Source organism: Schistocerca nitens, chromosome 2 (assembly GCF_023898315.1).
Source record: "Schistocerca nitens isolate TAMUIC-IGC-003100 chromosome 2, iqSchNite1.1, whole genome shotgun sequence".
NCBI lineage: Eukaryota > Metazoa > Arthropoda > Insecta > Orthoptera > Acrididae > Schistocerca > Schistocerca nitens.
In genome coordinates this window covers 465,046,000-465,070,027 of record NC_064615.1, presented here as the reverse complement: position 1 = coordinate 465,070,027, position 24,028 = coordinate 465,046,000, and the positions used below count along the sequence as shown (strand labels likewise).

General features: G+C 42.6%; 1 protein-coding gene across 6 annotated transcripts in view; it reads left to right on the top strand.

The window, feature by feature from the left end:
* Nucleotides 1-24,028, top strand: part of LOC126236366 (E3 ubiquitin-protein ligase RNF13) — a 137,855-nt gene that overhangs the window by 111,651 nt on the left and 2,176 nt on the right. For 5 of the 6 annotated variants that reach the window (XM_049945606.1, XM_049945605.1, XM_049945604.1 and 2 more), the window contains exon 7: nt 3,540-3,858. In XM_049945606.1, coding sequence (XP_049801563.1) covers nt 3,540-3,858 — 319 coding nt within the window. The remainder of the gene's footprint in view (nt 1-3,539; nt 3,859-24,028) is intronic. The other variant, XM_049945608.1, reaches the window with a different exon arrangement.

Below are 24,028 nucleotides of genomic sequence, written 5' to 3'. Positions count from 1 at the left end.
ACAGAACCTGGATTCATCCGGAAAAATGACGTTTTGCCATTCGTGCACCCAGGTTCATCGTTGAGTACACCATCGCAGGTGCTCCTGTCTGTGATGCAGCATCAAGGGTAACCGCACCCATGGTCTCAGAGCTCGATAGTCTCTGCTGCTGTAAACGTCGTCGAACTGTTCGTGCAGATGGTTGTTGTCTTGCAAATGTCCCCAGCTGTTGACTCAGGGATCGAGACGTGGCTGCACGATCCGTTACAGCCATGCGGATAAGATGCCTGTCATCTCGACTGCTAGTGATACGAGGCCATTGGGATCCAGCACGGCGTTCCGTATTACCCTCCTGAACCCACCGATTCCATAGTCTGCTAACAGTCATTGGATCTTGACCAACGTGAGCAGCAATGTCGCGATACGATAAACCGTAATCACGATAGGCTACAATCCGACCTTTATCAAAGTCGGAAACGTGATGGTACGCATTTCTCCTACTTACACGAGGCATCACAGCAATGTTCCACCAGGCAACGCCGGTCAACTGCTGTTTGTGTATGAGAAATCGCTCGGAAACTTTCCTCATGTCAGCACATTGTAGGTGTCGCCACCGGTGCCAACCTTGTGTGAATGCTGTGAAAAGCTAATCATTTGCATATCACAGCATCTTCTTCCTGTCGGTTTAATTTCACGTCTGTAGCATGTCATCTTCGTGGTGTAGCAATTTTAATGGTCAGTAGTGTATTAATCAGTCACTTGAGGAAGGATATTTACCGGATGTGTTAAAATATACTGAAATAAGACCATTGTTCTAGAAAGGCTCACCAGATGACAGGGGAAATTACCATCCTATTTCCCTGCTGCCAGTTTTTGGTAAGGTGAACGATTGTTGCAAAACATCTTGAAAACATTCTTATAGAAAAAGATATTTTAATTAAAAATCAATTTGGATTTCTAAAGGGGGGACAATACAATAAATGCTACCGTGGAATTCACTGAAAAGATAAGCTCTGCTTTAGACAAGGGTAAAAAGGTCACAGGTATTTTTTGTGATTTGACCAAAGCTTTTGACTCTGTCAGTCACTTACTACTTCTACACATGTTAGAGAGATATGGGATCATGGACAGGGCATTGCAGTGGTTAAAATCTTATTTGCCAGAAAGAAAACAGGGAGTTATTCTAAATTAAAATGGAAAAAAATCATTCTCGGACTGGTAAAAGGTTTGTACAGGGGTCCGACAAGGCTCAATTTTAGGACCTTATCTTTTTCTGCTGTACATAAATGATTTACCTTTAAGCATTGAAGTTCACTACGTTTTATTTGCAGATGACACCTCGGTTTTAATCGAAAATGACTATTTAGAGCAAACTGTGGAAAATATAATGGGAAACCTAGAATTATGGTTTCAGCAAAATTGATTAAAACTCAATGTCACAAAAACACAGTTAGTGCATTTCGTTGCTGAAACATCATCAGAATCTCCCATAAAAATAGTGCATGGCAATCAGGAAATGACTGAAGCAAGTTATGTAAAATTTTTGGGTCTAAATCTTGACAAAGATTTAAATTGGAAGGTACATGTAGACTTGTTACAGCAAACAAACTAAACAGCCTAGTTTGTGCGATTAATGTTTTATCTGGTTCCACACTCATGGAAACCAGGAAGGTAGTCTACCACTGATACTTTGAGACTATAATTTGATACAGAATAATTTTCTGTGGAAACTCTATGAACAGTGCAAGATTACTTACACTTCAAAAGAGAATCATAATAAACGTGTTTAGTCGAAAAAAGAACATCATGCTGCCCATTATTTAAAAAATTAAAAGTACTAACCATTCCTTCTCTGTACATCTATGAATTTTTTATTTTCATTTATAAAAATCAAAACTCACTTGACAATTTTCATTTCAACTGCAATTCAGTACCCATCACAGACACAGTTTCAAACTTCCCTCTCATAATTTGAAACTTTATGCTCAAACATCATTGTACATGGGATTAAAAATTTACAATTAATTAAATCAAACAAATCTTTTAAATATGGGGTTTGACCCACTAAAAAGATTGTTATTTAATACACTAGTGGAAAAAATGTTATTCAATTGAAGAATTTATGCAGGACAGTTTGGCAATTTGAAAAGAAAGGAAACAATGAAGATTGTGTATTATATAATAAATTTTTAATACATTGTATAAATTGTATTGCAAGCTGCAAAATGATGAGAAGTGTTGTATATGTTCTTGTTAAATTGTTCATCTCTAAAAATTCAGAAATGCCTGCTTAAATATGTTAATTATTATAACCTTTTATATTTTAAGTAATTTGATGTGTCTCTAGTACAAAAATCTTTGATTTGTAACTTATGTTATGAGACGCATAAACTACATTCTACACATGGCCTGAATGAGGGTCATCTTAACTTCTGTCTGACTAAGCATTATGTTGTTGTTGTTGTTGTTGTTGTGGTCTTCAGTCCTGAGACTGGTTTGATGCAGCTCTCCATGCTACTCTATCCTGTGCAAGCTTCTTCATCTCCCAGTACCTACTGCAACCTACATCCTTCTGAATCTGCTTAGTGTATTCATCTCTTGGTCTCCCTCTACGATTTTTACCCTCCACGCTGCCCTCCAATGCTAAATTTGTGATCCCTTGATGCCTCAAAACATGTCCTACCAACCGATCCCTTCTTCTAGTCAAGTTGTGCCACAAACTTCTCTTCTCCCCAATCCTATTCAATACCTCCTCATTAGTTACGTGATCTACCCACCTTATCGTCAGCATTCTTCTGTAGCACCACATTTCGAAAGCTTCTATTCTCTTCTTGTCCAAACTGGTTATCGTCCATGTTTCACTTCCATACATGGCTACACTCCATACAAATACTTTCAGAAACGACTTCCTGACACTTAAATCTATACTCGATGTTAACAAATTTCTCTTCTTCAGAAACGATTTCCTTGCCATTGCCAGTCTACATTTTATATCCTCTCTACTTCGACCATCATCAGTCATTTTACTTCCTAAATAGCAAAACTCCTTTACTACTTTAAGTGTCTCATTTCCTAATCTAATGCCCTCAGCATCACCCGATTTAATTTGACTACATTCCATTATCCTCGTTTTGCTTTTGTTGATGTTCATCTTATATCTCCTCCTTTCAAGACACTGTCCATTCCGTTCAACTGCTCTTCGAAGTCCTTTGCTGTCTCTGACAGAATTACAATGTCATCGGCGAACCTCAAAGTTTTTACTTCTTCTCCATGAATTATAGTAGCATTATAGTAGTAGCAAAAGAAATCCCACACACAATTACATTACTGTTGTCTCTGGAATAAACAGAGGATGTACAGAGACTATTGGTAACATTTTTGCTGTTTTGCTTACCCCCTCCCCCCCCCTCCTCCCTCCTGACACACACACACACACACACACACACACACACACACACACACACACTTTGGGGGAGGGGGGGGGAGAGCAAGACAGAGCAATTAATGATGTAATGATGTCAAACATGAATGTATTTATATGATAATTTTATTAATTTCAGGGGAGCAGCATCACAGGTGGAAGTACAAATCGTGTTGAACAGAATGATTCGGCTGCAGATCTGTCACGGTCTGCACCAGCAGCTTCTTTACCCCGAGGAATTGCACGTCACATTGGTAGACGACGCAGACTCTTCCATTCAGTGCAGCCTGAAGTGGCACATCAGCGGCTCCAGCCACAGCAAGATTCAGAATCTGTCACCTCAGAGTCCTCTTCTGCTTCAACAGAAACCTCATCTGATTACTGGGACAGTTTGTATGCGTCAGCCGAAGCTCCAGATGAGGCACAGCAGCAAGGTAATGTGATGTTTTGTGAGAGAGGTAAGTAAACATTGGATTCTAATCTGATGCTCTATTTGTTCCTGTCAAAACTGTTTTATAGCCACTTTTAAAAAAGGGGACAGACTAATAATTTGAAAATGGATGGGGTAAAATTTTATAAATTTCTGCATATACTAGAATAATAAACTCCAGGTTAAAGACAATAACACGCGTGATCTTACGATGAGGACGTGGGTGTCTATGGAAAAATTTTAAAAATGAAGATAACATTTTTGCTTCAACAAATATCACAGCATAACATCAAGAATACAATTTAGAAACACACATCTTATACTGAAGCTTTAAAAAGGCTTCCGACAAATTTAACAGGCTCTGCAGCTCATGATGGAGTCATTCCACTCATTTGTGATGACATCCATAGTCATACCATTTCCTTGAACACCCAGCTACAAGCTGTTGCTGCCAGCTTTCTCTCCCCAGTTTTACCTTTCCTCTCTGTAATATTTACATATCCTACCACCTAATCTACCAGGGCAAACATACTGCAGCCTACTGTACAGCTCTCTCAACCTTTTTGCTACTCGGTGACTTCAACACCCATCATCCTATTTGGGACTCTTTCAGAACCTGCCTGAGAGGCTCTCTCCTGGCAGATATTCTCAACCAGCTTACTCTCATTTCTCTCAGCACTGTAAACTTTCTTGCACATAACTCTTTCTTTCTCTAATGCACAGCTTGCTCACTATCTAGAGTGTTCTGTTCGCGCGCACGCGGGTGTGCGGGCGCGCGCGCTCACTCCCGCGCGCACACACACACACACACACACACACACACACACACACACACACACACACACACACTTGAGCAACCATTTCCCATGTGTAATTCATCTGTATGCCCCATCTGTGTGCAAAATCAATTGGCAGCTTTCTAAAGCCAAATGGAGGCTCCACTCTTCATTGGCAACCTTTAACGAACAACATTACTGCAGCAGTGATGATCAGATAGAGTACCTTACAAATGTTATTCCTACTGGTGTAGAATGTCCCATCCCTCGAACTTCTTAGTACTGTGACATGGCCCAGTCCCCTGGTGGACTAAGGAATGCCTCAATGCAGGCTGGCGCGTGGAGACTTGCACTCTGTCTTTGAATGCCATCCCACGAAGGAGAACTGTATTTGCGTTATAAACAGTTGCCCTCAGTGTTGTTGCTTTATCAGAGATAGCAAAAAATCTAGCTGGATCTCTTTTACTAATTCTTTTAACAGTTTTACTCCCTCTTCTGTTGTTGGAGGTACTCTACTATGTCTTTGTGGAAACAAAGTATTTCTTCTGATTCCTGGCTTGACTATAACAAATGGTGTCACCATGCACCCTATCGCATTACCATCTTGCCTTCCTCCTTCATAAACGAGAGGAGGCGGCTCAGGAGAAATCTCCAAGAATTGCAAATGCTAGAAAACCATTTTTACAGTGAGAGAGCTCAAACATGCTCTCACCCCGTCATAGTCCTTCTCTCCAGGGCTGAACGATATTCGCATTGAGATATTGCAGCACTTGACAGGAAGCACTTTCTCCTTCATACATATAATTGCATTTGGACGGATGGCATGTTTCCCAGACTTTGGCTTGAGGCCACTGTAATCCCTGTACCCAAGCCTGTTAAGGTCAGACATATTCCATCCAGCTAGTACCCAATTTCCCTCAACAGCTGTGTCTGCAAGGTGATCAAACACATGATAAGTGATCAACTGATATGGTGGCTTGAGTCTCAGAATTTGCTATCAAATGTACAATGTGGATTTCGTAAGCACCACTCTCCAGTTGATCACCTCATCACCCTGTCAACCCCTATTATGAACAATTTCCTGCAGAAATACCAAGCTGTAGCTGTGGTTTTTAATTCACCTTTCTATATTCAGAAAAGCCCCACTGCAGCAAATTGCTGGTAATTTAAAATCCGTCAAGCAATTGCACAGTGGAATGTTGTTGGTAAAGATGCTGCTGTTTAGCAACCGCCAGAAAGTTCAGTGCCTCAGAGAATATGCAATTGTAACTGAGCTACACAGCACCTTAAACTTCAGCAGAGGTGTTGGGACATACAGAGATCTGGTGGACATCCCCAAAGAACAACTGACAGTTGAGTGGGCTCAAGAAGGCATTGTTGGTGCACAGAATATCACAAAAATGGTGGATGGGGATTAGTAAAATCTGAATCCTTTATCCTCGCATTAAATAGTATGGAACTCCCAGAGCATATCAAGGCAGGTTTCCCTCATTTAAGTGTGTGGCCCTACATACCCAACTGAACTGTTTTAAATGCCAGCACTTTGAGCACAGCAGTTTAGGATCTAAGGGAGAAGTCACGTGCAGTAAATGTGATAAGACCACCCGTGAATGAGTTGTTTGTTCATCTCCTTTGAAGTGCGTGAGTTGCTCTGGGCATCACCCTGTCTGTAGTTGAATCTCAGCATGTACCTTAAAGAACGGAAGATATGAGTACTTAAAACTATGAAGCACATCCTATGTGGTGAGGCCAAAAAGACGTATTAGGCCATGCAGCTCCTGACATTAACTACCTCCTTTGCTCCAGCTCTTAAAAAGCCTGTTCTGAAAGTCGATGCTTGATACACAAATGGAGGTTGCTGGTGTCAGCACTACTACTTGTATTTGTCAACACACTTCTGCTGCTGCATTTATTTAAAAGCTTGTACCTCCCCAAAACATCAGAAAAGTCCGTGGCTGCTGGTACTGCAGGGTTCCCTACCCTTCAATTGATTCAGTCTGTTCCACTGTCAAATACTGCTACTACCACTGCCATGGTTGTGGCTCTGAAGACTCCCCAGGCCAAAAAATCAAAGACCAAGTGTCAACTGCTGATGGAGACAGAAAACAGTCTTATGATGTCAATGTCCCTGTCTGTGAGGTCTCTCTTGATTCATCTTCACAGCTGATGGACCTTGATGTCAACCTGGACACTCATCTCGCCCCAAGGCTATCTCTTCATCCATTTCAGGATCCATTACGGGGTGGAATGAAAGTGCTACCCTTATAATAAATGGCTCCCACACTACAGTGGAACATTAATCATCAATGGGTTCAGGACACACATGGAAGAATTGAAACTCCTAGCACAGGAGCTTCCTCTCTGCTTGTGTTTGCAGGAAATGTGTTTTTAAAGCATCTGAGGCCTCTGTGCTAAGAGGCTATGTCCTCCATTGCAAGCATGATCTGACTGGGGACAGGGCCAAGGGAGGGGTCACTTTGTTTTTCAATAATGCACACCACTCCTATGCTGTCCCTGTAGGTACTGAGATGCAAGCAGTTTCAGTTGAAATTCTTGTGTGTCAGAGGATCACCGTTTGCTCACTTTATTTACTTCCATAAGTTGCGATAGATTCTGAGACTCTCACAGATGTTATAGGACAGCTCCCAAACCATTTCTCCTACTTGGAGACTTCAATTATCATCATGTATTGTAGTGTTCAACCTCTGCTTGCCCTCGGGGTTAGATTTTGGAGAGCACATGATGTCTCTCGAGCTGTGTATCCCCAGCACGAGCGTTCACACGTCTTTGTGCCGCTACTGGAACATCCTCAGCCATTGAGCTCTTTTCCTGCTCTCCAGCCCTCGTGGTCACTGTTCAGGGGAAAGTCGCTGATAACCTTCATTCTGATGACCGCTTCCCACTCTGGATTCACTTACTGGTGAAGCTCTCCCTAAAAATATGCAGCCATGGATGGATGATCAGCAGAGCCAGCTGGTCATTTTTCAGCCAGCTGGCAGTGTTCAAATGTCACAACAGCATCGACGGGTAGGTGGACCACATCACATGAATGATCCACTATACCACTGACATCTCCATCCTGAAGCCCTCCCGTCATTTTCAAAGGCAAGCTGTCCCTTGGTGGACTGATAAGTGCCATTCAATAATCTGTGTCAGGCATGTGGCTCTGCAATTGTTCAAGTGCCACACAATGACAGAAAACCTTGCAGCCTTTCAATTGGCGAGGGACAAGGCTCACCATCAAGGTGAGCAAGAAAAGATTATGGCAAGTGTTCCTGGGTCCTGTCAACTTGTTCTAAAGGCAGTTGATTACCTCTTGTCTCCAAACGACACCTGGAGAAATGGCACAGACAATGACAGAACATTTGGCACTGACTACCGCCACTGCTAGCAAGATCCAGTGCTCCGTTGTTACCATACCACTGAGGAGAGGGTTGAGTTGAACTTCTGTTCCACCAATTCAGAGTCCTGGAACTGCCCATTCTCCATGTGGACTCTGGATTTGGCACTGTCTTCCACTCATTTTACAGTACCCAGTCATGACCAAATGTGTTACGTCATGCTGTAGAACTTGCAAAGAGTGTCAAAGGAAATCCTCTTACAAAGTTTTAATTTGATATGGCTGACAGGCCAATTTCCCGAGTCATGGCGAGAGGCAATCTTGGTACCTCTCGTCAAATCAAGAAAGGACCAAATGTTTCCCAGCAGTTACCGGAGTGTCACCTAAATGAGCTGTATAGGAAAGACTTTAGAGTGCATTGTCAGTTGTCGTCCCGTCTGGATATTAAAGGACAGGCAGCTACTTAGCCACTCCCATAGTGGATTCAGGAAATATTGGTCAACTGTTGACAACCTGACCGTGCTAGAGGTGGAAATCACCAGGCTTTCCTGCATAAAAAGCATTGTCTAGGGATATTTTTTGACATCAGTATGGTGTACGACACTACTTGGAGGTGCAATATTCTCAGTCAGCTACACAAGTGGGGCTTTCTTGGTCAACTCCCCATCTTCATTTGATCCCTCCTCTGGAAACATCTTTTAGATACAGAGTCAACGATATGCGGTAAGATAGTTTTGTCCAGGAAAATGGTGTTAATCCAGAGCAGTGTTTTAAGTGTCACACTTTTTTCTATAGCCATTAGCTGTGTAACGTCCACAATATGGAGCCCTGTCCAATGCTCCTTATTTGTGGATGATTTTGCATTCTTCTGCTTTTCCTCCAATACTGCAGCAGCAAGTCATTAGCTGCAACTTACGGTGAATAGGTTGGAGGAATGGACTACAAACACCGGTTTTATATTTTCTGCAAGAAGTATGTTCATTTTAATCTTGTCATTGTTGTTTTAATTCACTTGACTTGCATATGTGGAACACCATTGACGCTTTTAAAAACTGTGAGGTTTCTGGGCCACATTTTTTACTCCAGACTATTGTGGTTACTACACCCAAAAGACCTGAGGCCAAGCGCCCAGAAGGCACTGAACATCTTGAAGTGTCTAAGCCACAGGTCCTGGGGAATGGACAGGGCACATCTGCTGCAGTTTATAGGACCTTTGTGCAATTGTGGCTGACTGTGGTGCACAGTGTGTGGGTCAGTGAGGCCTTCTTACCTGAAGATCGTTGATGCTGCACACCATGAGGGGATCAGGCTGGCCACAGGCACTTACAAGACCAGTCCCATACCTAGTCTCTGTGCTAAGACTAGTGAATGGCCGCTTACCATCCGTCGGCAACTCGTGATTTTGCTTCAGGCATTAAGTTCCGAGCTATTCCAACTTCCCAAGCATACTATACCATTGCTTGGCCAGCTATGGAGTGCCTCTCTACTGATTGTCCACAGGCAATGAGGCTGTTTGGGATCTGTGCAAAGTGTATGTGGTCCCTTGGTGTGTGGCATGTACGGCTCATATCTGGTTACTACAGAGACCCAGGGAGGTTTTAGATTTAGTGCAGTATAGGGAGATTGCTCCCCTCTTTATGTTTTTAATTCAATATTTTCTGACATTTTAAATGAGCGCCACAACTTTGTAGCTGTATTCACGGATGGGTCTAAACAGAGGGATTCCATTGATTGCTCTGTTGTTTCCCCTGATTGTGTTCTTAAGATTCAGTTGCCTCCAGATTTCAGTGTCTTCGATGCTGAATTATCTGCGATCCTGAGGGTCTGAATTATCTGCGATCCTGAGGGTGCTGTAGCAGATGAGATGTGCCGTGCCTGCTAAATTCCTCATGTGTTCTAACTCCGTGAGTGCCCTTCACTTTCTGCAATGAATGTATCCAGCCGATAAAGTAGTATTGATATTCAGGATGCCCCTCTGTACTTACAGAGGCAAGGGAAAAGAGGTATGTTTCTGCTGGGTGCCTGGGCATATGGATATTGTGGGGAATGAAAGGCCATATGTAGCAGCCAAGGTGATGTTTTGTGATTCTCAGTTAATTGAGTGTGCCATGCCCCCGCACAGTATTGCCTCACTGTTAAAGTACAGTGTCATGCGTCAGTAGGAAGAAGAGTTTCTGGAAGTGACAGACAATAAATTGTGTCTAGTAAAGTGTGTACCTACTTCCAGGCATGCAGGCAGGATTAGGTCCTCCTCACTCATCTTCAAATAAGCCACAGTCCTGTGACACACACCTTCTTGCTCCGGCAAGAGGACTCTCCAGTTGTGGCGCTTATAATGTATGGATTACTGTGCACCACATTTTACTAGACTGTAGTCTCTTTTGAGACCAGAGGGCTGTGGCAGATTTGCTGACACTTCTGCCCTCTACTTTACTTGACATTCATCCAAATGTTGTTAGAACTTTAAGATTTGTAATATGTCCAATTTGTTCAGTAAAATTCTAGGGTGATGTTCTGAATGTATTAACAGTGTGACTAGCTCACACTTTTTTTAAAAAAGCTGGTTAGACAGTCATATTTCCCTGTGCTGTTTATTTTAGCTCCTCTGTCATTTACATTATGTTTTAATCCCAAGTTTAACTTTGTTACCCTTTCTCCATTGTCTTATGATGTGAGAGATGGAGTGATTGTGTCTGTCAGCACGAGTGAGATGGGGGTGAGTGAGGTTTACTCCTCACAATGTTTAAAAAATTTTAGCCCTTTTACACACACACACACACACACACACACACACAGAGAGAGAGAGAGAGAGAGAGAGAGAGAGAGAGAGGGGGGGGGGGGCAGGAAGAATTGCATTTCATGGTGGAAAGGTATGGAACGGGGTCAGTGACTGATGTCTGTCTGTTGTCATGTGGCAGTGTGTCATACAGCAAAAGCTGTCTGAAGGCTGGTTGATGTTTGATGCCCGGATAGTTGGCATGCAGAATCAGTAGTATGGCTGCTTCTGCTTAGTCGCTGAACTGGCAAGGATTTCTACTGGCGGTGATGGCCAGATTCCTGGTGCTCTGTCTTAGGCACCGGCTGTGTCTTACCACATTACAGTAAAAGTGTAAGACACCTGTCTAACATGGTTACACTCTGTATACTGCAATTGTTTTTATACTGCTAACTGTTGTGTTAGTGAAGTGTGTGTGGGAACAGAGACTTGGTGAAAGTTAGTGATTGTAGTCTAGCACACCACATACGGCATTCAGGAACATGTTTTGTAATATTCCAAAGAACCTAACTGCTATTGTCAAAGACTTCTGAGTTCTTATTTAAACAGCATATAAAGTTCCTTTCACCTCTGCAGGTGTAAATGCAGTCATGATAAAAACACGGTAACAGGCAATGGTCAAAGAATGTGTCTAGAATTTGATGCTTTACAGTCTGACCACAGTACTGTATGCATGCAATACATGCAGTGACATTCTTAATAGAATATATGGAACTGCATACATTGTTCTCTATGGAACTGCATACATTGTTCTTCACTGAGAAAAAATTAGTGATAAAAATTGAGAATATTGCTTCGAGTATGACGAGAGTGAAATCCGTACATAAACTTTACTGTCAGCTTGGAATAAAAATATTGCCACTATTGTGGTACTGATTCTGACATGGGAGTATTACAGAAGGACATGTAAACTACCCAGACAGTGAGAATAACTTTGCTAAGAAACTTCAAAGGGTGCTCTTGATTTGATGAATGACTAATCATAAGTACAGAATTAATTCTTAAAACTGGAACAAAAATAAAAGAAAATTGAAAGATCTTCAAAGGATGCTCTTGATTTGATGAATAACTAATCATAAGTACAGAATTAATTCTTAAAACTGGAACAAAAATAAAAGAAAATTGAGAGATCATACCAACAGAATTGATGAGAGGACCTCACACAGTGAAACAGGAGTATAGATCTCTTAAGCACCACAAGACATTGGGAAGAATGGAAGCAGCTTCTGGATGAAGCCAGAACACATATTTTGTTTACATGTTGAAATGAAGAAGAAACTATGGAAGTTGTCTCCAGGAGGAAGCTATGATGCAGTCATTGTCAGATAGACTGACCTTATGTGATGTTGCTAACAATAATGTTCAACATAATCCTCATCTGCAGTTTCCCTACTGTATAACACAGTGTTTTGCATTTTGATTGTAGTTTGCGTCTTATATTATAAAAAGAATGTGCTAAATATGAATATACACTAGCAATAGGTGTTATTTGAAATTACAGGTGATAGAACCAGTCACAAAGTATTATTCACATGACCTCATAATGACATAAGAGATATTCTTCTGCCACTTTAGTAATATATAAAATGAAAAATCTTTGTAAATTTGGATATAAATCCAAATACTTTTTCTGCAAGTGTTGGCTCTGTTGCTCGATCAAGTTTATGAGGTCACTAGCTAATTTACTCTCAGTTGCTTCCTAAATAATTAACTTTTTTCCAATATCTGGAACCCCCCCTCTCCTCCACCAGAGAAAGCAGTTATTACTCACAAACGAATAGAGCAATCTGCATTTTGAGTTTCAAGGGAAGAAACATCCATATTAAACACAAGGTCATTTCAAGATGGCTAATAAATGCAGGAGGACAATGTATGTATAGTAAGAGTCTGTATGTATCAAACAACCAGTTTCAGGTACATGACATCCCCAACTGGAAGGGGAGGACAGTATGTAAATCTAGGCTTGCCCAGACAATAACCTTCCCCCTTTCAGAAGGAGAATTTTTCATTACCATTAGGTAGCAGTAAACCAAACGAGCGAAATTGTAGGCATGGCTCATCAGCCTGCTAAGCATTCAGCCTAATGTAATTCACTACCACTTCACATATTTTTTTGCTTTACACCAACTACTTAGCCACAAGTAAGGTATGTTTAGATTAAGATGCCCAGGTTGTCTGTCATAAAGCACAACATGAAGAAAGTGAAGACTTCTTAGTTCTACAGTACATATATATCATCTTGGACACTGAACAAAAAGAACTGGACAAAGTCAGTGGTTTCTTTAGCTGTAAGACTGAACTTTTTGTATCTAAAAGCTGAGCATATTCTTTTGAATGATTAGAACACAATTAGTCAGCAAATTGTCTTCAGCTAGTAAATACAATAAAAATCAGAATTTGAAAACATAGTCAGTGAAACTTGAGTTCCCTCCACACGTATGAAATGTTCACAGTTTATGGGGATGCAGCCTTTTTGAGGCCCAGGTGCAACCTGAACACACTGCAGGGAAACTTAAACTCTCAGTAGGTGGTACTACGCCAACAAAAAATCATAATATGGCATATGCAGAAAAAATACAAAACGCCCGCACGTGCCCACCAATGCGCACGCGCACGTGTACACACACACACACACACACACACACACCATAAATAACTAATGCTACCACACAACCAAAGGAAGTAATACTGAGCTCCCTGTTGCTTGATCAGGGAGAGAGCAGAATTTACGTGACAACCTCTACCTCTATTTATTAGGTCACTTGCTAGTTTATTCTCAATTGCTTTGTGAATAACACAATCCCATATGCTGGAAGTGTCTGCCAGCATCTCTGTGTTGTTACATTCCATAGGATAAATGGTACCAAGGCAATGTTCTTCAACAGCAGATTTTTTTCAGCTGTGCATGTGGTGCTTATGCTTTTTACACCAACCCTCCTTGGTCCTGATAGTTTGACCAATGTATGACATGCCCCAACTACAAGGGGTGTGGTAGGTGCCCACCTTATGCAAACCAAGATCATCCTCTACAGACCCTAAATGGAGCCTAATGTTAGGTAATGGTAAAAAAATACACTTCACATCAGGTTTCCAGAGAATACAACCAACTGTAAAATGGCTGTAGACTTAAGTGCCACCTCATTATTTTCATCACTCACCTGATCGACAGTTGTTATATAGCACAACATGTCTGATTTGTCTTTCAGTATAACCATTCTGGCAAAGGTGACTGTGAGGTGGGCTAACTCAGTAGACAGATTTCCTAGGTTTGAAATGACTTATGTCCTGTAAACCAATGTATCATGTTGAGCAAGATAGTTACAACTAACAGTCAACTTGCAAATCTGCTTGAGTTGGCATCCTATAAATGGCATGCACTAATATATCACCAACCTCAATCTTGACCAACACGTCAGGAAAGGAAGGCATCCACCCTCTTCCACCTCCTTAGTGAAGTGATATTTGGGCAGATTGAAACCATAAATACTAAAAAGCCATTTAAATTCTTGTTGCCATGAGGCCAAACAACAAAAATTTTATCTCCATATCTAAAAAAGCATACAGGTTTCAGTGCCGTCTACTCCAGCACACATCTTGAACTCTTCCGTAAATAAATTGGCAGTAATAGGGGACAAAGGGCTCCCGATGGCTGTGTGGTTACCCTAGGTTTGTGTGTGTGTGTGTGGGGGGGGGGGGGGGGAGGTGTCTCTGCAGCTTGTGTTCTAGTGGTTAGCATTCCTGGCTGGGTTGAACATTTTCTTCACTCAGGCACTAGAAGTTTATGTTGTCCTAATCATTTTATCCCATCTTCATTGGCCCACAAGTCATCAAAATGGTGTCAAGTAGAGGACCTGCACCTAGCAACTGAACAGCTCCAGATGGAATCTCCCATCCAGTAATGCCATATGATCATTTTTTGAGTTTTGTCTTTCTGCACATGCCACATTATGGTTCTTGGCCAGCAGAGCCCCACCTACCAAGGGTTTAAATTTCCTTGTGCAATACTCACTCATTGCATTTGTGCCTTGAAATATTGGCTGATGTCGAAGATGGCCCCCAGCAATGTTCCCGTAAGTTACTTGAAAATTCACAAGATTAAACACAATGTAAAGAAGTTTCATTGAGAGTAAAATCAGGAGTTGGATGAGAGCAAGAGAAGGATAGGAAGTGTTTTTTAACAGGGAAATAAATTTCTCAGAGAGAGCTGCTCCAGAGAGAAAGAGATTCTCCCTCCAAACTTAACATACACATTCTTTTCCTCTGCTTTCAATCCTCTACCTCTGGATGAAGGACAAAGCTATGAGATTCCTTAATCTGCATCTACACCCCCCTATGTATGTTAGTATGAGACAAAGTGTACTTTTCTTATAACTGTTACACTCCTCACCTGGTCCTACTCAATCCAACAAGCCATTTTCCAAGATGTTGACCTCCACCTCTGTCCATATCAAACCTACTAACCACCAGCAATACATCTACTTAGACAGTTGCCACCTGTTCCATACCAAGAAGTCCCTTCCGTACAGCCTAGCCACCCGTGGTCGTCACATCTGCAGTGACGAGAGCAGTCCCTCTCAAAATATACCATGGGTCTTACTGAAGTCTTTCTCAGACCATAATTATCCTCCCAACCTTGTACAAAAACAAGTCTCCCGTGCCTTATCTTTCCAATCTCCCACCACTTCCCAAAGTCTCACCATCCAGCCACAGAAGAGCATTCCCCTCGTAACCACTCAGGACTGGAGCAACTGAATTACATTCTCTGCTAGGGTTTCGACTACCTCTCATTGTGCCCTGAAATGAGAAATGTCCTGCCCACTATCCTTCCCACCCCTCCCACAGTGGTATTCTGCCGTCCACCGAATGTACACAATATACTTGTCCATCCCTACACAACCCCTGCTCTCAATCCCTTACCTCATGACTCATATCCCTGTAATGGACGTAGATGCAAGACCTGTCCCATACATCCTCCCATCACCACCTAGTCCAGTCCAGTCACAAACATCACCTATCCCATCAATGGCAGGGCTACTTGTAAAATGAGCCATGTGATCTACAAGCTCAGCTGCAACCACTGTGGCGCATTCTCTGTGGGTAAGACAACCAACAAGCTGCCTGTCAGCATGAATGGCCACCAACAAACTGTGGCCAAGAAACAAATGGACCACCCTGTTGCTGAACACACTGCCAAACAACTCATCCTTCATTTCAGTGACTGCCTCACCCATCCAGCCTCTTCCCTGTTTCCATTCCAACACTACACATCTCTCATTCCACAATCGCACCCAGTCTTTTTACTTCTCACCTTTTTCAGGCAATTTATGCACATTGCATCATATTGATTCATATGAGGGTGTGTTGTCAGCTGCTACAAATATTGTTGATCCTCTACAGATATTCAAGCACTACAGTTTTCTGGCTTTGCAACTTTCTTTCATACAACAGCGTCATCTGCAAACAGTCTCACAGAGTTTCTGCAATATCCACCAGATTATTTATATATATCATGAACAGTATGGTCCTATGAAACTCCCTTGGGTTACTCAAGTAGTTAGTATATACACTCCTGGAAATTGAAATAAGAACACCGTGAATTCATTGTCCCAGGAAGGGGAAACTTTATTGACACATTCCTGGGGTCAGATACATCACATGATCACACTGACAGAACCACAGGCACATAGACACAGGCAACAGAGCATGCACAATGTCGGCACTAGTACAGTGTATATCCACCTTTCGCAGCAATGCAGGCTGCTATTCTCCCATGGAGACGATCGTAGAGATGCTGGATGTAGTCCTGTGGAACGGCTTGCCATGCCATTTCCACCTGGCGCCTCAGTTGGACCAGCGTTCGTGCTGGACATGCAGACCGCGTGAGACGACGCTTCATCCAGTCCCAAACATGCTCAATGGGGGACAGATCCGGAGATCTTGCTGGCCAGGGTAGTTGATTTACACCTTCTAGAGCACGTTGGGTGGCACGGGATACATGCGGACGTGCATTGTCCTGTTGGAACAGCAAGTTCCCTTGCTGGTCTAGGAATGGTAGAACGATGGGTTCGATGACGGTTTGGATGTACCGTGCACTATTCAGTGTCCCCTCGACGATCACCAGTGGTGTACGGCCAGTGTAGGAGATCGCTCCCCACACCATGATGCCGGGTGTTGGCCCTGTGTGCCTCGGTCGTATGCAGTCCTGATTGTGGCGCTCACCTGCACGGCGCCAAACACGCATACGACCATCATTGGCACCAAGGCAGAAGCGACTCTCATCGCTGAAGACGACACGTCTCCATTCGTCCCTCCATTCACGCCTGTCGCGACACCACTGGAGGCGGGCTGGCACGATGTTGGGGCGTGAGCGGAAGACGGCCTAACGGTGTGCGGGACCGTAGCCCAGCTTCATGGAGACGGTTGCGAATGGTCCTCGCCGATACCCCAGGAGCAACAGTGTCCCTAATTTGCTGGGAAGTGGCGGTGCGGTCCCCTACGGCACTGCGTAGGATCCTACGGTCTTGGCGTGGATCCGTGCGTCGCTGCGGTCCGGTCCCAGGTCGACGGGCACGTGCACCTTCCGCCGACCACTGGCGACAACATCGATGTACTGTGGAGACCTCACGCCCCACATGTTGAGCAATTCAGCGGTACGTCCACCCGGCCTCCCGCATGCCCACTATATGCCCTCGCTCAAAGTCCGTCGACTGCACATACGGTTCACGTCCACGCTGTCGCGGCATGCTACCAGTGTTAAAGACTGCGATGGAGCTCCGTATGCCACGGCAAACTGGCTGACACTGACGGCGGCGGTGCACAAATGCTGCGCAGCTAGCGCCATTCGACGGCCAACACCGCGGTTCCTGGTGTGTCCGCTGTGCCGTGCGTGTGATCATTGTTTGTACAGCCCTCTCGCAGTGTCCGGAGCAAGTATGGTGGGTCTGACACACCGGTGTCAATGTGTTCTTTTTTCCATTTCCAGGAGTGTATATCACACTGTTAAGACCAATATGTTGAGTGCTGTCTGTTAGGGAAAATTGAAACCAGTCACAAAGCTGGTTCATTGTTCCATAAACTGATATTTCATTCCCTGAATTATTATGTGGAACTAGACTGAATGCCTTTTGGAAGGTGAGGAACACAGCATCAAGCTGTTATTTAACATTCTGATGACTTAAAGTGTGAGTGTGGGTCTGAGTTATACTGATTTATTTCCCCAAACCAGATTCCCCTTCTTTATGAGATGACTTGGGGTTTGCAGCCCTTCTTCTTTACTGGATAGCCGGCTGCTGGAAACACTCTTGACTTCTCCTCCATTGAATAACTCTGGGTACAGGAACTTGCAAGCCTCTTTCTACTAGTGAAATAAGTAGCCATACAAACTTTACGTTTTGTCAGTCAATGATGTATTTGACTTTCAAGCACAATAAAAGTTCTCACTTTCAACATAATATGTACGAGGGCAGTTCAATAAGTAATGCAACACATTTTTTTTCTGAAACAGGGGTTGTTTTATTCAGCATTGAAATACACCAGGTTATTCCCCAATCTTTTAGCTACACAACACTATTTTTCAACGTAATCTCCATTCAATGCTACGGCCTTACGCCACCTTGAAATGAGGGCCTGTATGCCTGCACGGTACCATTCTACTGGTCGATGTCGGAGCCAACGTCGTACTGCATCAATAACTTCTTCATCATCCGCGTAGTGCCTCCCACGGATTGCGTCCTTCATTGGGCCAAACATATGGAAATCCGACGGTGCGAGGTCGGGGCTGTAGGGTGCATGAGGAAGAACAGTCCACTGAAGTTTTGTGAGCTCCTCTCGGGTGCAAAGACTTGTGTGAGGTCTTGCGTTGTCATGAAGAAGGAGAAGTTCGTTCAGATTTTTGTGCCTACGAACACGCTGAAGTCGTTTCTTCAATTTCTGAAGAGTAGCACAATACACTTCAGAGTTGATCGTTTGACCATGGGGAAGGACATCGAACAGAATAACCCCTTCAGCGTCCCAGAAGACTGTAACCATGACTTTACCGGCTGAGGGTATGGCTTTAAACCTTTTCTTGGTAGGGGAGTGGGTGTGGCGCCACTCCATTGATTGCCGTTTTGTTTCAGGTTCGAAGTGATGAACCCATGTTTCATCGCCTGTAACAATCTTTGACAAGAAACTGTCACCCTCAGCCACATGACGAGCAAGCAATTCCGCACAGATGGTTCTCCTTTGCTCTTTATGGTGTTCGGTTAGACAATGAGGGACCCAGCGGGAACAAACCTTTGAATATCCCAACTGGTGAACAATTGTGACAGCACTACCAACAGAGATGTCAAGTTGAGCACTGAGTTGTTTGATGGTGGTCCGTCGATCATCTCGAACGAGTGTGTTCGCACACTCCGCCATTGCAGGAGTCACAGCTGTGCACGGCCGGCCCGCACGCGGGAGATCAGACAGTCTTGCTTGACCTTGCGGCGATGATGACACACGCTTTGCCCAACGACTCACCGTGCTTTTGTCCACTGCCAGATCACCGAAGACATTCTGCAAGCGCCTATGAATATCTGAGATGCCCTGGTTTTCCGCCAAAAGAAACTCGATCACTGCCCGTTGTTTGCAACGCACATCTGTTACAGACGCCATTTTAACAGCTCCGTACAGCGCTGCCACCTGTCGGAAGTCAATGAAACTATACTAGACGAAGCGGGAATGTTTGAAAATATTCCACAAGAAATTTCCACCAAAATTGGCCGAGAAAAAAAATGTGTTGCATTACTTATTGAACTGCCCTCGTAACTTCAGTAAGTTTCTTGTACAGTTGTATGTTAGAAACAAATTGATTTACATTCAAAAGAAAGTCTGCTTAGACACCTGGGGGATGCCTCTAGAATGAAATTTTCACTCTGCAGTGGAGTGTGCGCTGATATGAAACTTCCTTGCAGATTAAAACTGTATGCTGCACCAAGACTCAAACTCGAGACCTTAAACTTCTTGGTAGTTAAAATTATTATGTGTTACTTTCGGACCTTCCCTCATATAGTCTAGTGTCAAAAGTTTATTAGCATCAGAGTCCTATAGGAAGATGTTCAGAGGGAGTAAGGACAAGAGGCAGGTACTCTGTTACTTGGAAGGTGGTGTAAATGTGGTAGAAGGCCATTGATGCTTATTCTCTGTCCAAATTACACACTCCATCAGTTCTACTTCCGTGACTCAGTTAAACATGCTATTCTTGACAGGCCAGCTTCCTGATTTACAAGAAATTGTGAGTAATGCAGCTTCACTATAGGGGTACACATCCATTCATTAAGATACAAACAGTACTGGGCATTTCCCCCCCCCCCCCCCTCCCATCTAAGAGTTTGATGCTGCAACCATGGCTCCTGGTGTTCTTCAGAAAAGTAACTGAAACTTAGTGTAATTATTTCAGCATGTAGCATAGAGGCATCACAGTTTTTCATTGTTGTGTATACTCAGTTTTGAACTAATAATTATTGAGTGATTATTTTCCCCACTTTTTCAGAGCTTAAGAGAAACCTTTGGGCTTAGCTTTGTTGTTCTTTGGAAGAAATAAACACATTCGGAATCCATAAAGACACTGAAAATGTCATTCATGGTAAATGACACACACACACACACACACACACACACACACACACACACACAGAGAGAGAGAGAGAGAGAGAGAGAGAGAGAGAGAGAGAGGGGGGGGGGGGGAGAGTGAGAGGGGGGGGGGGAGGGTTAATATCTAAGTATGAAAGACCTTGGCAAATTGTATGTGGTGAGTAGGCTCCACATCAGCCATTGTTTTGTTGGATAGTCAACAGGACTGATAGAAACAGTGTAAGGATGTATATTGCATGCCCTGTAAGGATTATTTATCTTAATATATCTGTTGATAAGGTTTTTGTAATGTCAGAAAAAAGAGCATGGAAGGTTGCAATTGCCAGTGTAGGATGTGTATATGTTCTGTGAAATACATTTACTGTTTAGCTGCCTGCTGAGATTTCTAGTGGCAAAATAATGTGATCTTAAGGAGATTAAATAGAACGTTGAAGGTCATAACCCTTAACAAAACATTCCATGTGCATCATTCCCAAGCAAAGTTGAGAACAAGAAATTTATTATGGCACTAATGTCCATTGTGAAAGTAAAGTGGTTGGTCACATGTACTCCATGATTGCAATCATAAAAAAATTACACGAATTAGTTGACAAGCCTCACTTTAATTCAAAATAACTACTTAATGCAATAACTTAACAGACATATATCTGACAGAATACTTTATTAACTTTTGTGGGACATAAAGCAGAAGAATGGCAAGAGTGTGTGTGTTAATGCTGTTGTGCAGGAACCACATAAAACCTAAGAATGAGTAGTCAGTTATTGAACTAAAAAAGATTGAAGTCTACAGTTGCAGTCTGTTTGAAATAATACCTCCTGTATGTCAGCTAAGTACAGTGTCCATATATGATTATTCTGTTCCAGTATGATGGTTTAAATTCCATCTAATCTTTCACTCTGGTTGATTTCTTTTGTTAAAGATAATCTTTCTCAGAGGTACCCATTGTAAATTTTTCTTTCTTCTCAGTGACTACGTTTTTTCCTCACTACTACTGTGGTATCTTACCCAGGTCTAATACTTAGATCTTGCAGTTCTTGTTCCTGAACCTCCTTCAAATGCTAGTTAAATCAGTGAGCATTACAAATAATAAACTTGTCCTCATCTTTCTTGACCAAATAGGACATTTGTGGGACATGGTGAAGTGATCTGGTCTTTTGAAAAAGTCATTGTTTTCAAATCCTAGGTACTGCCGAACAGTACGTCTGAATTCCCTTCACAGTTTTGATCCAGTTCTGTATCTAACGAATAGTGGCCTTATGTGGGTTTCAAAATCATGGTTAGTTGCGTTGGCTGGATGCAAGAGTATTTCAGTCCATTTGTCATTTACATTATGAATTTTCTATAAATATTCTGTGCCTGTGGTATTATATTGTTTGACGCGAGACAATATGGTACTTCCTCATCTGTTTACTTCAAATTCCAGTTTGTTATTTTCAATAAGACCATATGCCCGCATCTCGTGGTCGTGCGGTAGCGTTCTCGCTTCCCACGCCCGGGTTCCCGGGTTCGATTCCCGGCGAAGTCAGGGATTTTCTCTGCCTTGTGATGGCTGGGTGTTGTGTGCTGTCCTTAGGTTAGTTAGGTTTAAGTAGTTCTAAGTTCTAGGGGACTTATGACCACAGCAGTTGAGTCCCATAGTGCTCAGAGCCATTTGAACCAATAAGACCATGGCATATAACAATTATGGAAGGTGTGCTAAATATAATCATCCTCAGTAGTTGTAATTGTAGGCTACTCATTGTTTCCATTTTTCAATGCGCAAAACACACTTCTGTTTCCTTTTGCCTCTAAATATTGCCCTCCTGCTGTAGCATTGTTGAGACATTCACTATTTATTCTGAAATTAATGTTAATACAACTTGGAGAGACTTGAGATATTATTATTGCTATTCTTTAGACATTATCCCATTTTTTTGCTCCATTACATTATAGTGTGGCATTTAAAGCCCATTACTATTTTGTAACTTATTACACTATACCATCTCCAACATAAGAAAGTATTTTGTTAAGTACTTGCAGAATTTCTGACACATACACAATTGTATCATCTTGTTCTATATAGGAGCTTTACTAGTTTGTGGGTGTTTCCACACTGTACAGCTAAAAAGATAACTTCCGCAATGTATACACTGAAGCGCCAAAGAAACTGGTATAGGCATGCATATTCAAATACAGAGATATGTAAATAGGCAGAATACAGTGCTGTGGTTGGCAAAGCCTATATAAGACAACAAGTGTCTGGCACAGTTGTTAGGTTGGTTACTGCTGCTACAGTGGCAGGTTATCGAGATTTAAATGAGTTTGAAAGTGGTGTTATAGTCTGTGTAGGAGTGATGGCACACAGCATCTCTGAGGTAGTGATGAAGTGGGGATTTTCCCATACGACAATTTCACAAGTGTGCTGTGGATATCAGGAATCCTGTAAAACATCAAATCTCTGACATCACTGCGGCCAGAAAAAGATCATGCAAAAAAGAACCAACAATGACTGAAGAGATTGTTCATCATGACAGAAGTGCAACCCTTCCGCAAATTGCTGCAGGTTTCAGTGCTGGCCATCAACAAGCGTCAGCATGTGAACCATTCAACAAAACATCATCAAAATCAAATGTACCCTTGATTATTAGACGACACAAATCATTACGCCTCTCCTGGGCCCTTCAACACTGACATTGGAATGTTGATGACTGGAAATACGTTGCCTAATTGGACGAGTTTCGCTTCAAATGGTATCGAGCGGATGGACGTGTGTGGGTATGGAGACAGCCTCATGAAGCCATGGATCCTGCATGTCAGCAGGGGACTGTTCAAGCTGGTGGAGGCTCTGTAATGTTGTGGGGTGGGTGCAGTTGGAGTGATATGGGACCCCTCATACGTCTAGATACGACTCTGATAGGTGACATGTATGTAAGCATCCTGTCTGGCCATCTGCATCCATTCATGCCGATTGTGCATTCCGTCAGACTAAGGCAATTCCAGCAGGAAAATGGGACACTCCAAACATCCAGAATTGCTACAGAGTGGCTCCAGGAACACTCTTGTGAGTTTAAGCACTTTCGCTGGCCACCAAACTCCCCAGACATGATCATTATGAAGCATATCTGAGATGCCTTGCAACGTGCTGTTCAGAAGAGATCTCCATCCCTTTGTACTCTTACAGATTTACGAACAGCCCTGCAGGATTCATGGTGTCAGTTCCCTCTAGCACTACTTCAGATATTAGTTGAGTCCAGGCATGTCGTGTTGTGGCAATTCTGCGTGCTCGTGGGGCCCTACACAATATTAGGCAGGCAGGTGTACCAGTTTCTTTGGTTCTTCAGTGTAATATGGCATACATGAAAAATCTCAGACAACTAAAATTCTTTGACAGAAAGTGTATTGTTGTAACAAGTATTGTAATAAGTCATGACAGTGTAATATGTCTTCTGCAGTCTGAAATACAACAGGTAAGGAAAATTTGGACAATGTTCAAAGAAAAATGTGCTTCTTGACTCAGATCAACATGAATTTTAGAATAAATAATGTACACACTGATAAAGCCAAAGCATTTGGCAAAAAATATTTCAGTAAAAAGATAAAAAACTTTGTTTTTGGTAACATATGAGACCCACTCAAAAATTATGTGACAAGTATTTGCTAATCAAACATTTGTCACATTGTAATTTGTTTCTTAATTCATAATTTGGTTTC